The sequence below is a fragment of the Diadema antillarum genome, unplaced genomic scaffold (genome assembly GCF_040938485.1).
Source record: "Diadema antillarum isolate AM-2024a unplaced genomic scaffold, OU_Dant_1.0 seq00000634_RagTag, whole genome shotgun sequence".
NCBI lineage: Eukaryota > Metazoa > Echinodermata > Echinoidea > Diadematoida > Diadematidae > Diadema > Diadema antillarum.
Genome location: NW_027271551.1, coordinates 382,501 through 399,520, shown reverse-complemented (window position 1 = coordinate 399,520; position 17,020 = coordinate 382,501). Strand labels below are relative to the sequence as shown.

At 39.7% G+C, this 17,020-nt stretch overlaps 1 protein-coding gene across 1 annotated transcript in view; it reads left to right on the top strand.

Annotated features, from left to right (window-relative positions):
- Nucleotides 1-43: 43 nt before the first annotated feature.
- The window catches only part of LOC139736247 (MAM and LDL-receptor class A domain-containing protein 1-like), a 32,137-nt gene continuing 15,160 nt past the window's right edge, over nt 44-17,020 (top strand). The window contains exons 1-5 of the mRNA XM_071646979.1: nt 44-152; nt 7,369-7,509; nt 11,249-11,487; nt 12,795-12,918; nt 13,720-13,857. Of these exons, the coding sequence (XP_071503080.1) occupies nt 101-152; nt 7,369-7,509; nt 11,249-11,487; nt 12,795-12,918; nt 13,720-13,857 (694 nt within the window). The 5' untranslated portion in view covers nt 44-100. The remainder of the gene's footprint in view (nt 153-7,368; nt 7,510-11,248; nt 11,488-12,794; nt 12,919-13,719; nt 13,858-17,020) is intronic.

Below are 17,020 nucleotides of genomic sequence, written 5' to 3'. Positions count from 1 at the left end.
CTATATATGTCGAAGGTTTTGTCCTGCCTTTCCAGCTGAGTTTCTTGCCGTGGCGGAAACTTGATTTGCCAGCACCATTCGACACCCGAGAAACGGCGCCATGGCTACGAATCTACTTGCACTGCTTCTCCTACTGACAGTTTCTCACTGCTGTAATTATACTCATCTTACTTATTCTATTAACGCTACAAAGTGTTCACTTTTCATTTAAAATTACCTGAACTGCAGCTCCTATACTGGAAGGTCCAATGCTGTAAGAATATTTTAATAATTCTATAACGCCTCAAAGTGCTCATCTTAATATGTTCTCCATAACTTCTTATGCTTATTTTTTCCCTTGTTTCTTTATCACTTGGCGAATAACGTTTAAATGATCCCCCATTGGAACCTATGAATATTTATCATTAATCAATCACTTCTGTAAAATACATGATTATGTTATGTATGTGATGCATCATCACGAAAGCAATTTAATGTCGCGAATATTATATATATATGTATATATATTTTTTCTCAGATATGTAAGTCAAATGATAACCTTTAGATTTATAGATAATTTGTGACCGCATGCCGTCAATCCCTCGTTTGAGGCGAGTCCCCAACTGGGTTTACCCAAAGTGGGGTGCGTATATTTGTCGTTTGGGAGTTGGGAGTCGAAGTACTTGTTCATTGCAAATAAACTCTCTGCTCAGGCGTGACAAACCTGGAGGCCAAGCCAGAGTTTGATGACTCCAGCAGCTGTCGTATTACGTAAGAGCATGATAAGGATATCTGCCTGTGGCAGACCATTCAAAGTGAACTCAATTTTCTCTATCCTTTTTAAAGTTTTCAATTTTATATTCTATTGAGAAATTCTATGGTCATCCATTTTACATTTCGAACGAAAAAAATTGACCTGTAAATAACGAAAATACAGGAATAAGAAGGAGAGCATTGCCAGTTTGCCGGTGCTATTTGGCAGTGAGTTACAACGGGGAGGTGAGACTACTCCCTGGTTACAATCAGCCTGCTGACTGGATCGTTGAGAAAGCAGCTGTCGTATTACGTAAGAGCATGATAAGGATATCTGCCTGTGGCAGACCATTCCATAACGAAAAAGTCCTGTGGTACCCCTGTGGTAATTACCACAGGAAGGTACCACAGGACAGTACCACAGGAAAGTACCACAGGACAGTACCACAGACAGTACCACAGGAATTGTCCTGTGGTATTTTGGGACATACCACAGGACAGTACCACAGGAATTCCTGTGGTATTTTGGGACGTACCACAGGGCAGTACCACAGGAAAGTACCACAGGACCGGTACCACAGAACAGTACCACAGGACAGTACCACAGGAATTCCTGTGGTATTTTGGGACGTACCACAGGGCAGTACCACAGGAAATCCTGTGGTATTTTGGGACGTACCACAGGGCAGTACCACAGGACTAGTACCACAGAACAGTACCACAGGAACTGTCCTGTGGTATTTTGGGACAGCACCACAGGACAGTACCACAGGTCGATCATTACCACACAGCATTACCACAGGGCAGTACCACACAGCATTTCCATGGTACCACAGGAGAGTACCACACAGGATAGATCGAAAAAAAAAACTGGGAGAATTTTAGTCACATATCATGGAATATTCGTGATGGGTGAGTGATGGATTTCAGGACAAACATGGCCCTACTTAATAACCTGTCCTACTCCTAACATATAACCTCAAACTAGAGTCTAATGGCCAAGTGCCAATCTAGTCCTACAATAGATCTATATAGTCATATTCTATTCCTAGGTAGCCATCGACCGTATCAGTACATATATATATGGCCGTCTATCCGTAAAGCATTAAGGCATGGTTACTAACTCGATTATACTTTATTATCAAGATATGAAATTACACTTTCATAACAATATCTGTGATATTGAAAATAACATAACATAATTAGACAATCTTTCATAAAGTTCAAAGTAAGTTCCATCATTAATACTTTGACTTTTTAAGTCATATATGTATTTTCAAAAATCTAGAGTGCTTTTTATGAATATTCATGAGCTATGTAAAAATTTGTACCACAGGAGTACCACAGGAGTACCACAGGAGTACCACAGGAGTACCGTACCACAGAAGTCCTTATGAAATTTCTCGTGCTTTACATCAGCACTTTCACTAAATAGGTAATACTGTAGGAGTATAGGACAGGATAAGTAATGGCAAATCAATTGCAATAATTCACAACATAACTCATCTATCAATTAATTGAGGAATATCAATATGTGCTTTTCTGTTTGTATTTTTATAATAAATTTCAGTAGATTCTGCCTTACAATTTTCCTGTGTGGTACTCCTGTGTGGTACTGCTGTTTGATATTCTCCTGATGTGATAGACCTCTGGTATAAAATGTTAAGAAAAAAAAAGAATATCCTGTAGCATTTTTCTGTGGTACTTACGAATTTAATTTGCTGTGTGGTACTTCCGTGTGGAATAGCACCATATTATGATTTTCTTGTGGGATTTTGGACAGTTCCTGTGGTACTCTCCTGTGGTATACATCGAAAATTACCACAGGAATTCCTGTCGTACTGTCCTGTGGTACGTCCCAAAATTCCACAGGACAATTTGTGTGGTACTGTCCTGTGGTACGTCCCAAAATACCACAGGACAAGTCATGTGGTACTGTCCTGTGGTACTATCCTGTGGTACTTTCCTGTGGTACTGTCCTGTGGTACTGCCCTGTGGTACTGTCCTGTGGTACTATCCTGTGGTACTGCCCTGTGGTACGTCCCAAAATACCACAGGACAAGTCGTGTGGTACTGTCCTGTGGTACGTCCCAAAATACCACAGGACAAGTCGTGAGGTACTGTCCTGTGGTAATATCCTGTGGTACTGTCCTGTGGTACTGTCCTGTGGTACGTCCCAAAATACCACAGGACAATTCCTGTGGTACTGTCCTGTGGTATGTCCCAAAATACCACAGGACAAGTCGTGTGGTACTGTCCTGTGGTACTATCCTGTGGTACTGTCCTGTGGTACTGTCCTGTGGTACTATCCTGTGGTACTGTCCTGTGGTACTGTCCTGTGGTACGTCCCAAAATACCACAGGACAAGTCGTGTGGTGCTATCCTGTGGTACTTTCCTGTGGTACTGCCCTGTGGTATGTCCCAAAATACCACAGGACAATTCCTGTGGTACTGTCCTGTGGTATGTCCCAAAATACCACAGGACAAGCCGTGTGGTACTGTCCTGTGGTACTATCCTGTGGTACTTTCCTGTGGTACGTCCCAAAATACCACAGGACAAGTCGTGTGGTACTGTCCTGTGGTACTATCCTGTGGTACTTTCCTATGGTACTGTCCTGTGGTACTGCCCTGTGGTACGTCCCAAAATACCACAGGACAAGTCGTGTGGTACTGTCCTGTGGTACTATCCTGTGGTACTTTCATGTGGTACTGCTCTGTGGTAACTGCTCTGTGGTACTGTCCTGTGGTACTGCCCTGTGGTACTGTCCTGTGGTACGTCCCAAAATACCACAGGACAAGTCATGAGGTACTGTCCTGTGGTACTATCCTGTGGTACTGTCCTGTGGTACTGTCCTGTGGTATGTCCCAAAATACCACAGGACAATTCCTGTGGTACTGTCCTGTGGTACTGTCCTGTGGAACTGCCCTGTGGTACTGTCCTGTGGTTCGTCCTAAAATACCACAGAACAAGTCGTGTGGTACTGTCCTGTGGTACTATCCTGTGGTACTTTCCTGTTGTACTCTCCTGTGGTACTTTCCTGTGGTACGTCCCAAAAACCACTGGACAATTCATGCGGTACTGTCCTGTGGTACTGTCGTGTGGTATACGTCCCAAAATACCACAGGACAATTTGTGTGTATACTGTCTTGTGGTACTGTCCTGTGGTACTTTCCTGTGGTAATGTCCTGTGGTACTGCCCTGTGGTACATCCCAGAGTACCACACGAGCCTGTGACACAGTACCACACAGTTCCTGTGTTAACATATATTTGTGTGGTACATTGTGTGGTACCAACCAGTACCACAGGGAGTACCACATGGGCCTGTAAAACAGTACCACACAGTTCCTGTGGTAACATTTATTTATGTGGTACATTGTGTGGTACCGACAAGTACCACAGGGAGTACCACAGGACTTTTTTGTTAGGGATTCAAAGTGAACTCAATTTTCTCTATCCTTTCTAAAGTTTTCAATTTTATATTCTATTGAGAAATTCTATGGTCATCCATTTTACATTTCGAACGAAAAAAATCGACCCGTAAATAACGAAAATACAGGAATAAGAAGGAGAGCATTGCCAGTTTGCCGGTGCTGACAATGTGCTATTTGACAGTGAGTTACAACGGGGAGGTGAGACTACCTCCCTGGTTACAATCAGCCTGCTGACTGGATCATTGAGAAAGAGAGAGAGAGAGGGAGAGAGAGAGAGAGAGAGAGAGAGGGGGGGGGGGGGAGAGCGAGGGGGAGAGAGGGAGGAAGAGGGGGGAGAGATGGGGGAGGGAGAAGGGGAGAGCAAAATGGAATGACAATAGTTCCGGTCACTACAGTACAGGCATGCTCTGTCTGCATACGCTGAATGTCTACACTCACACACACACGTACACACACACACGCACCATGGAGCTACATGGCCCACGCCAAAACCAAAACAATCTCCTCCTCTCGCGGTGCCCCCCCCCCCTCCTGTGGCGCTGTGGTGATGACTGATGCTTAGATTAGGCCAGGGTCAAGAAACAGGTGTTTTATATCTTTGACTTTAAGTCATTGATTGCCAAGATATGCACTGGCATTATTTACTGGGGTGTAGCCTCTTCAAACGAGAGATTTGCGTCATGCGTGCACCTCAAAACGAACATAAAGTCGCGCACACTGATTTTGCGTGAGGACTGAAAATATGTGAAATGGGTCAACCTAGCCGAACTTGACTTTTTTCATATTTTCTGAAAGAGCGGGTCTTCTTTTACATTATGCTAAAATTTGGTATCATAAAACGGCCAGGAAAGTGTGTTTTTTTAGCAGTTTATCTCGAACATTTTTGGTAGAATAGTGTGATTAGGTGTGTCTTTAGAATCCCTTTTTCATTTCTGAAAAACCTTGTCCACACTCTTCACTTTCAACTCTAATAACTTTTGAAAGGATAGTGCCACTGCTTTGAAAGTTGGCATTAATTATTGACAGAATGTGTTAATGAGGCATATTTAATTTCAGTTTAATGTGATAATCTCTTCATTGTTGTTACTCTGGTGGTTTACTTCCTGTTTTTGTCCCATTCATCGCACAGCCAGCATGGTTTGGTAAAGATTAAGCGCTTGAATAGACACTGTACTTCAGAGCCTCTTTTCTCAGTTCACACTTTTCCTGAGTTTGTGCTTTCTTTCCAATATTTAGATAGGTTAGGAGGGTCCATTTGATTTGAGCTATGCATCATTTTAAAGCTTAAAGGCTGTTCTTTAAGAATATGGTCTTAACTAAAAATTCATGTCTGGCGACTTTTTGTTTGTTTTGAAGTGCTGGGTCACATTTGATCTACTTCATATATATTTCAAAAAAGAGAACAGAAAGTTAGAAAACTGTATCATTATATTACAAAAGCATTGGTTTCACACTCTTTTTCCTTCTTTTTATGATCTCCGACTTTACACGCGTAATGTGATGATGCACCGAATATAACTTGTATTGTGAAAGTATTGGGCTCGACTAGCCTGCTTGCTATTGCCGGCTCTTTTTAAACAACTTTAGTGTTCTTTTAGATTTTGTTTTTGCTATCAGTGATTTTTGGGTAAGTAGATCATATTCGTTTTCATTCTATCTTTAAATTTCCTCTTTGTTCTGAGTTACGTAAATTGCAAAAAGAAACCTGTTTCTTATATCCCCCTATTTTCTGCACTATTTGAAAATGAGGTGTACGTTTAGCATGTTGGCTTGAAACTGTTGTTTTGATGTTGCAAATACAACATTAAACAATGGCGAAAGGAAGACGTATTCTTCATGCGAAATGTTAACTTCATTTTTCAGCATTATCACATTTTGCAGATAAAATAATGAGGTCAAATCATCTTTAGTATATCATCACGGGTCCCTCAACTTGTAACTGCTGTCACTTGCCAGTAATTTAAAGGGCCCCGGAAATCCAAATACATGTTGATTTGTGTTGATTTATGATACCCTCAACATCACTTTTGCGGTGAAACGAATATCTAGAAACATTCCATATATTTTTAACGATTTTTTTTTCTTCTATTTTCTTCAGATTACTTGGGAACTCCCACAAAAAAAAATCGTTCCAAGCCAATATTCCTAAGATGACCTTATTTGTCAATCATTGCTAAAGTACTGAAATGCTTAACAAAAGACATTGGAATGCACCTTCCCCTAGACTCAGCATAACTTGTATGTTCCCTTGCCATGTCTTTTCTTAGTCACTTGATATCACAGAAACATGCAAGTTATGCTGAGACCTTTGCAATGGATTCATTCGTATATACAAATCTTTTGTTTTGAATACTAAAGTGATCTAGTGCTACTCAGCATGTGTGTACATGTGTGTTTAAGTGTATTCTTTGTCAAGCTTGTATAATCGAACATTATACTTTCATTATTGTGTTCTTTTGCTGATCTATTTTCATTTCATACAAGGAACATGTATTCAAATTAGATGTTATTTTGAGCATTAAGTAAATGGAAATGATTATCATTGAAAAAATATAAGATCAGAAAGCTTCTTAATCCCATATTGTTACATAATTACCTGCATTTTTTTCAAATATTTTCATAATCTTATAAAAAAGACAAAAAGTAGGAATGTACGAAATCTGCTCTTCGCAATTCGTTTTGATGGAAATGTGAGCTACAAAACTAAAATTCGACGTGTGAGTCATAAAATCAAGTTTCAGATCCATAATTATCTCCAACATAACCGCGGTAGTTGAAAATATTGAGAAAACGCATTAAGTGCGTTATCAAACATCTTCTTGAATTATTGCGGGGATGAAGAGATTTTTATACGAGTTTTTTTTTTTCCAAACTTTTTAGCCCTCCATGGACTATTTCATTATCTCTACGTCAACATAGTACAACTCAAAATATTCAACCATGATCTCTTTTTTTTCTCTCTTAACATTTCTCTCGTAAACATTTACACAAACAAATGTTAGGAGTGGCTGCCACTTTAAACTGAACTAGTCGAGAGCACCCGAGACACAGTAAATATATCTCTCATCTGCATAATATTCAGTATTTTTGCCTAACGTAACAAGATATGCAATACTAGTACATCAACCATAGTAATTTGAAATTTAACTTGAGTATGAAAGCAACACGTCAAACCGTTATCATACTACGCTACTATCTTCCAGGGTCTTCCAACGTTGACTGCGACTTTGAATCCGGTCTCTGTGGATGGCTGCAGTTAACCGATGATGACTTTAACTGGACCCGTGAAAATGGCGGTACCCCGTCGTCAAACACCGGTCCAAGCGGCGACCATACAACCGGCAGTAAGCTCATATATGTAGTGTTTGCCTTTTCGTAGGTAAAGCATTTTGCACCTTATCGGATATTATCGGATAGGGATGGTATTCATTCTTTAAAGACTGACACCTGCCTTTAATAATTATCAACTTTCATATTCGTTGTGTCTTCCAGCACTGACAGCAGGACAGAGTTTCAACGTAAATGAGTATGGAAAGGAAATGATTGGAAGCAAAACAATGTTTAAAGTCTTTTACATAGATTCTTCCTCAAGTTTATAGAGAAGTACAGTAAGTATCGCTTGATATGGTGTGTATCCATGTAGTGCTGTTTGTACTGTTTATGTGTATGCTATGCATACCCTCAACTCGCTGTTCTCTTCATTTTCTTAGGTTTTTTTTTTTATCCATGTACGATGGATACTTTTCTGATACTGTATGATTTTTCCCTTTTTTCTTTTCTTCTGTACATATCATATATTATAATTATGTGTCAATTTTCTCAAAAGTTCAATCTTTTATTTGTTGAATCTCACGACACTGATTTCTCGTGATCTATGAATAGTATGGGTCAGAAGTATATAATTGTAGTTCTGTACTAGACGACATACGGATCATCTGGGCAGTTTGTGTGCGCGTCATTTGTACATATACGCACCTACGTAAAGCTTCGAGAAGTATTAAGAAAAAAAGTGAAGTTTTCCACCAATGTGGATGGACGTATTATGTAGAAAAAAGGTCTCCTACATCATGGAAAACACGTCACACATATGTCAAGTTTATCTGTGTTAATATCATTTGAAAAGCCCCTCAAAGTTGCATCAATGAGAATATGCAAATATACTATAACAGTGACCACCTTTAAACAGCTATAGCTCGTGGAAATTGACGAAAACCCTTTCCCCATTTCCTTCTTGTTGTGTTACCTATTCTGAAAGCTGATGGAATTCTGCTTTGATGTGTAATTGAGGCTGAAAAAACCCCATAAACTTATCAAATTCCTACCTGAAATGAAAGGATATGAACCATCAAAAAGACGTCATTAAATTTCAATTTCATTCGAACTTCATTCAACTTCATTCGAACTTCCGCTTGTCTGTCTATTTATGTTGTAGTTGACGATCAAGCTTTTGTGTCGTTCAATCTTTTTTATTGAAAAACTGGATCGCATTTAAAATTTTGCCTTAAATTGAAACGTAGGCTTGGATCTAGAATGTAGAATCATCACCTTTACATCCTCCGTAAGATATTAGACTCAAATCCCTGTTTTTTGATGAGCATTTCAAAACTTATAATGAAACTCGTCTACGTATGGCATCATGGATTGGATGGATCAAACTTGTCAGTCTTGACATACTGTAATGAAATGAGTTTAGAACGCTGGAATTGGTGTCTCTGGTACGTCTGGTTGGGACGTAGGGGTAGTGCGGTGACCCCATGGCCGTAAGAGTTTCGGTGGGGGTCACGGGTCGCACATGGGTATGCTCTCGCTCGGGAAGAAGGAGCGAAGAGGGGTGTGCTAGTCTCCCCGTGGTTTTCACGCTATGTTAGTGTTTATCGGCCGTTCGTGCGGCGAGTACAGTGACAGTGGTGCATCATGTCAGGCGACGGGTCCTGACGGGAAGCTGGATTTGCGAGTACGATAATAAAGTTTCTTCTTCGCACACACTTCGATCATCACCTCACATTATTGATGCTGTCTCGGCGTGATGATGCGATGCGATGTATTCGTTGTAAGTCTGAGTGAGGTGTCCGCGAACACATATATCCCGGTGGGATGGGCTGCGTGAACCAGAACAACTGCTATAACGATTTTTGAGACTGCATATTGCACTTGAGGAGAGACATTTCCCTTTTCAGTATTAGTACAGTGTAGTGCCATTGTTACGAATGCCTACTGATTTCCTTCGTGCATGCAGGGTGACTCTGCGTCTGTAATCTTGTCTATCCACATTTCGGCCTGTAAGGGCGTCTGCAGGTGAAAGGCGCCTAGAGGCGAAGACGCCTGCGGGTGAAAGGCGCCTGCAGGTGAAAGGCGCCTGCGAGAACACAGGAGAAAACATCGGAAAGACAAGCGTTATGCACGTAGAGCGAACTAAACAGTGCTTTGGCGAGCCATTGCAGTCGTGGATCGAGGTTGACGGAGGTGGTGACGCTCCTTTGCAGGGGCCGGATCGCCATGTCCTTCTGGCACCATGCACCTCGGAAGGTCCCCAACGAAGCTGCAGAAGTTCGACCAGAGCTAGACTGCCCCTACCGATGCGCACACTGGCGAAGATGGACCCATCTCTCCGATGTCTTCCATTTTGCGACACAATCTACAAAGGAAGCGAAACTCTCCTCAGCGATACGATGACTCGTATCAGGGATGCCGTGTAGAGCGCCAGATGATTGCAGTGAATAGGTCTACGTCTACAGCTACAACTTAATGTAAATAATGTAGGAAACAGCGGGATCCCTGCAATAAATGCACCATACCTGCAACACTAAGTTTTACGTCGACAAGTCGAACCAGAGAGTATCGTCATATCGTCTGTGAGATGACTTATACGACTACGGTATGTATCTGCTAAACCAAGTTGGACGGCGCAAGGAATTCTCCGGAGACGCTGTGGTTGGAGCGCAGAACGGGAACCTCTAGCGGAAGGCGCAACGACTCATGATGACGCTACAGTGTTTTATATGTGTTTAAGATAATGTGGACTGCTAGTATAAAGAGAACTTTGTTTATTTTTGTTTCATCGTGTACAAATGTGTAAATACAAGGTAAACCACCGTACATGCTACTTCTGCAAGGTAACGTCTAGGTTCTTTAGATGTTTATTCAAAGCAAGGCGGGAGACAAACACGCGTATAGTGATAAATGCTTCTCTTATCCGGGAATTATTCAGTTTTCATCTTCTTTTTCGTCTTGATTAGACTTATGTTAATACGTCATGTTCATGCAAAGTTGCGAGAAATTATTTCGCGTATTGATGTGTGTCACATAATGTATATTCGTTGAATTGTTTTAGTGTGCTTGGAAGAATAATCAAAGGTTATTACGCTAATTGGTAAAGTGTGTGTACAATTAATGTAGATATCACGTTTTTTTTTTGTTTTTGTTTCTATTTGTGTGGGATACGGAAGTTGTGTATCCGGTTGTCATTTCATTGTTGATGTAACCCCCGGGTTGCCCTATATACATGTAGTCAAGGGACTGACTAGTCTTAGGGAGGGGCTGTGTAAGGAAATGAGGTTAGAGCGCTGGAGTTGGTGTCTCTGTGTAATGAAATGACTTCAGAGCACTGAAGTTGGTGTCTCTGGTACGTCTGGTTAGGTGGCGGTCACGGGTCGCACTTGGTTATACTCTCGCTCGGGTAGTAGGAGCGAGGAGTGGTGAGCTGACGCTCGTCGGGGGCGGACGCGGATTCTCCCCGTGGTTTTTGTAGTGTATTGTGCGCTAAAGTCTTGTCACGCTGTGTGTATCATCGGCCTTTCGTGCGGCGAGTTCAGTGACAACGATGCATCGTGTCAGGCAACCGGTCCTGACGGGTAGCCGGATTGGCGAGAACGGTAATAAGTTTCTTCTTCACACGCACTTCGATTGTCATCTCAGTGAATTATTGATACTTACTCGGCGTGATGACGCGATGCGATGTACTGTTCGTTGTAAGTCTGAGTGAGGTGTCCGCGAACATACCCAAAAAAAGACTAAGTCCCACACATTAATTGGAGAAATCCGGTTACAATACTAAGTCTAGTTTTATTTGAATCTATTTTTCAGACGGATATTACATGTACATCGAGACATCTTCTCCACGTTTTGCCGGAGAAGTAGCAATTCTAAAGAGCCCCCCGGACATGGCTGACACGTGCTGTACGTGCTTGACATTTTGGTATCATATGTACGGAGACACAGTCAATTCACTGAACGTCTACAAGTCAGTACCACCGACAGATACTGGAAAGGAGTTAATATTCTCACGTTCGAATACTAGCAGTGATTCTTGGCTTGAAGCACAGGTAAGTTATGACAAGTATGCTTAGCAAGACTGTACACTTACGTTCATAGATGTATGTTTGAAAAAAGCTGTATCAAGTTTGTATGTCAACGCTATTGCAACAATGTTTTGTGACATAAGTCATATATATATATATATATATATATGTATATGTATATGTATTATTATTATTATTATTATTATTATTATTATTATATATATATATATATATATATATATGACTGGTCTATTCATATATATATTATGACTGGTCTATTCAACGCGGCGCTACGCGCCTTGTTGAATAGACCAGTGGCTCATCTCGCGCCTCGTGCGATATTCGTGCCCTATGCACTCACAACTCATAAATTATTCGTATAATAAATTATATCATATAGCATATAGCATATAGCATATTATGCTATATTTAAGAGAGAGAGAGAGAGAGAGAGAGATTGCAAGTAGATAGTGGATTATGCCACAAAGTCGTCAACATCTGGTAACAACCACTCTTTCATAGCATATGCACTATAATATTTTACTGGTAGGTATATTGTCAACAAGTTTTCAGTTTCTTCCTGTTGGGGGAAATAACTCTATAGTAAATCTACAGCGACTTGGTACCCATCATGACATCTTGAGCATTCTTTTTTTTTCAGTTTAAACACCTAATTTAATAGCATTATCACCTAATCAGCATATGAAAAGTTTGTAAAATGCTGTTAAGTTTAATCTAGAAAACTTAAAAATATTCATATTGAGACATGAGCTATCAATGTTGAGCTCATGGGCCTTTTTGTGCCTTGTGTAACGCTCATGGACCTTATTTGGCTAATGTCGGTGTCGTAGAAATAATTTGCCTTTTAATGACGGCTGGTGAACCGTACAACTCGTGGGCCTATTTTACTTGCTGTCGAGCTTGTGGGCCTTGTCCACTTTATAGTGTCTATCTCGTAGGCTGCATAACAAGTGGACCATATGACTGGTGGACTGCATGACTCGTGGGATGTATGACCCGTGTGGGCTGTATAACTCGTAGGTGTTGGTCTTGTGAAGTGTGCCCCATGAAACCATCTGCTGGATTATGCCAATGTTGAAATTCGATTGCTATGCTAATTATGTTATTATTATACTTGTATCATTTGGAAATAGAAACTGATGCACAACCTAGCACAAATGAATTTCATAAAACTGTCATGATGAGAATCCTATAAAATGGGTAAAATGGTTTACAGCTTGGCATGCAGTCACAGTGCATGTATAGTATGAATCATTAATGCCTTTAAATGAGATAGAAAGTGCAACATCACGTATCTTTTCATTATTCAGGTCTTCATTTCCGGTCGAACCCTGCCAACGTACATTTACATGGAAGGTGTATGTGGGAATAGCTACACAGGTGATATCGCCATAGATGACATTGTGATTTCCGAGGGAGGCTGCAGCGGACCAGGTATGTTCGTGCACCCATAAAGAGTAAAACAAACAAATAGTCAAAAACTCCATGTACGTCTCCGAGACTGAAATGACGGCTTGAATAATGCAACAAATGATGTGAAAAATAAATAAAAATTGCGCAGATTGATTGAAATTCTTCTGGACGACCACTTGCACATTTCTCATTTATATGTCAGCAATTCTCAAACGTCTTCAAGTGGTCGTCTCAGAGACACATCCAATCAATATGTGCGTTTGTTATCCCTTTCTGATCAAACAAAGACAAAAACAACTGCTCTCCAAGTGTCTTTTCAGTCAAACCTGCAAAGTGAGTAATAATCCTGTCAGGAGTCACAAAAGACACATTGAATGCAATAGACCACCCGCCATATGTGGTGCTCATACAAAGTGTCTTATTGCGTATTACTAGTCCTCAGTAGTATGTTGTTTATTTTCTTGTACTTGTATTAAGATTCCTGATGGAATTCCATTTTCTTTGCTCAATTTTCACTAATAAGATTATATTTTGCTTGATTTATCTAACGCGTCCAGTCAAATGGGACTTATACCGTTAGGAGCAGGCTATCACGTGATAGAAGGTACCTCTGAAGGACTACGCAATGAGGGTAGAATGCCTTGCCCAATGCCACAGTGGAATCGAACCATAGACCTCAACAGTAAGAGACCACGGTCTTCATAGTAATAAAGCCTCAAAGACTCCCTTTTTTGGTCTTACCGTTACAATCAGTTTCTTATCATAGTTTTTGAAGACGGTACTTATCGTTCCTTATATCTCGCTATCATTCTGACCCACCAGCTCAAGACATCGACTGCAACTTTGACTATGGTGTCTGCGGATGGGAGCAAGAGACGGATGATGACTTCGATTGGTCACGTAATAACGGAAGTACCTCATCGTATGATACCGGACCAAGCGGGGACCATACCACTGGCTGTAAGCTATCTTGGTTTGCCCTTCCGTAGGTTGAGCATTGGTATCACATTCCATGATGATTGCTCTGCTTAATGCACTTAGTTGTCTCTTATGGTCCAAAAATCTTTGAGACTATGTATAGTGAAAAAAAAGTTTTTTCGTATACAAACAGAATAACTTCGAAAGTTGTCGTACTCCATTTTCACTGTCTTACGTGTATTATTATACGTTTTCGTTTTTAGAACTATGACATAAGTTCAGACTTTTCTTTCATGTTTATGTTAATACATATCAGAATTATACATTAACGTAAACATGAAAGGAAAAATCTAGTATATGTATATACGTATATATGTATATATATATATATAAGTATAGATGTATCATTATATATATATATATATATATATATATATATATATATATATGTGACCCTGCACCACAAAACAAAACAAAAAGTCGCCAGAAATGAAATCTTACTTACGAGCATAATTATTCTAAACAAGCAGACTTTAAGCTTTAACATGATGTATAACTCAAATCAAATGGACTCTCCTAACCTATCTAAATATTGGAAAGAAAGCACACACTCAGGAAAAGTGTGAATTGAGAAAAGAGGCTCTGAAGTACAGTGCCTATTCAAGCGCTTAATCTTTACCAAGCCGTGCTGGCTGTGGGATGAATGGGACAAACAAACAGGATGTACACTACTGGAGTAACAACAATGAAGTTAAAGGAGTTGAAAGTGGAGAGTGTGTACAAGGTTTTTAAGAAATGAAAAAAAAGGACTCTAATGGCACACTTAATTTCACTATTCTGCCAAAAAATGTAAAAGAGAAACTGCTAGAAAACATACTTTCCTGCCCATTTTATGATCCCAAATATTAGCGTAATGTAGAAGAAGACTTACTTTTTCAGAAAATATGAAAAAGTCAAGATCGGCTCGGTTGACCCATTTCACCTATTTTGTGTCCTCACACAGAATCAATGCGTGCGACTTTTTGTTTATTTATTTATTTATCTATTTATTCATTCATTCATTCTCCACTCATGGGATGGATTGCCCTGGTCAGCTAACAGCTGGTTTTCACAGGGGTCCAACCAAAATAGAAAACATGCCATCAGTACAAACAACAAATTAATCAATAATATACATAAAAAATGGCATGAGCTATACAATTTAACTAAGAAAAAAAAAAGCCTACGTACTGAGAAATTAGAAACAATATAATCAACATAAAAAAAAAATCGGGGGATGGGGGTGGGGGAGGGGTGAGAAAAATCGCTCTCTTACAATCACAAATAATCTGCTAATTGCGTTGACTCATTATCCTGCAAAAATAGGTATGTCGGGGCTGTGATTTACGTAACATTTGAATGCTTCAATTGATACAATTGTTGAAGAGGGATAATTAAGCTCATTCCAAAGTTTGGCCCCTCGATAAGATAGGGACCGTTTACCATAGTTGGTCTTTGGTTGAATGAGTTTCAATTTGGATGGGCCGGACCTCATGCTATAAGCAGTCTGTCGAAATCAAAACATTTGATTTAAATAGGGAGGGTATAATTCATGTAATGAAAGGTACATTGTACATGCTAGCTGTTTAGCCCATCTTACATGTAGCCGATCTAATTTCAATGTGTCATATAAATCATCAGAAGGATGTATATAATCAACATTCATAACAATACGAAGTGATCTATTTTGTAGTATTTGTAATTGCGAAAGGTAAGATTTGGAGGCATTTGCCCAAACCGGACTACAATAATCAAAGTGACATTGCAAAACTGATTTATAGAATAATAAGGCAGTGTCATTACTAATATACGGCCGCAATCTCTTAAGAAGATACATACATTTAATAACTTTTTTCTTAACATGATCGACCTGATTATGCCATAAAAGATTTTGGTCAAGAACGACCCTTAAATACTTGCAAGCTTCAACCTTTCTAATTTCACTGTCATCTATATAAACATGGCAATCATTAAAGAGGTTATTAACTCTTTGTAACCTTTGGCGTGAACCAATAAACATCACTTCGCATTTCTTTGGATTAACCATAAGCTTATTATCTTTTAACTAATTTGACAGGCTCAACAAATCTTCATTCAATTTTCTTGTAATGTCCCTTGGAATCTTTGGATGAGGTTAATAAACAGCGTATAAAGCTAAATCACAACAGTGTGCATAATTCGGCATATCATTAATAAAAATAGAAAAAAGTAGGGGGCCCAATAAAGAACCCTGGGGTACTCCGCATACTGTATCTTCTTCATCAGAAATGTAGCCATTTACAGAAGTGAATTGTTTCCTACCAACAAACCACTCCAAAGTTATCTCACTGAAACCATACATTTCTATTTTTTCTAATAATGTTTTATGATCTACCGTATCGACGCATTTTATAGACCAATCATTACCACCCCAACTATATTACCGTTATCAATTGCAACCAACCATTTATCACAAACATTTAGAAGGGCACTCTGAGTCGAGTACATTGGCCTAAAACCCGATTAACAATCAGATAAATTATTATTCTCCGTTACATAATGAAATAATTGCTTATAAACAATCTTCTCCATTATCTCAGCTAGGATAGGAATGACAGAAATCGGACGATAATTCTCCATGCATGTCTTATCACCTCCTATAAAAATTGGGGTTACACGTGCACATTTCCATTGACTGGGAATCATACCCGTACGTAAAGATTGATTAATGATGTGTGTTACTGGAGGGGAAATAATAGGAGCTACATGTCTAAGGATCTTGGCTGGGAGATTATCCGGTCCAGTTGCTTTATTCACCGGCAACGTCTTAACTATATTGTCAATCTCATCCAGTGTAACATCATTAAAAACAAATTGAGCTTTATAAGAACTGGGGGGGGGGGGGGGGTTCAGTGTGACACCTCTTTACATTACCATCAAAATTATCATGCAAAGCTTTACCAATTGTTACGAAATATTAACTAAAGGTATTTGACACCTCTTGACCATAAATGTAATTATCATTCACCTTGATAGAAGAAGCACCGCTGTCAGCTTTCTTTTTAGGCGCTAAGTAGCGAAGAGTTTTCCATACCCTTTTAACATCTCCTACGGCAGATTCAATATCAGTGGATATGAAATTACGTTTTGCTTGACGAATATGGCTTGTAACTATATTTCGAGCTTT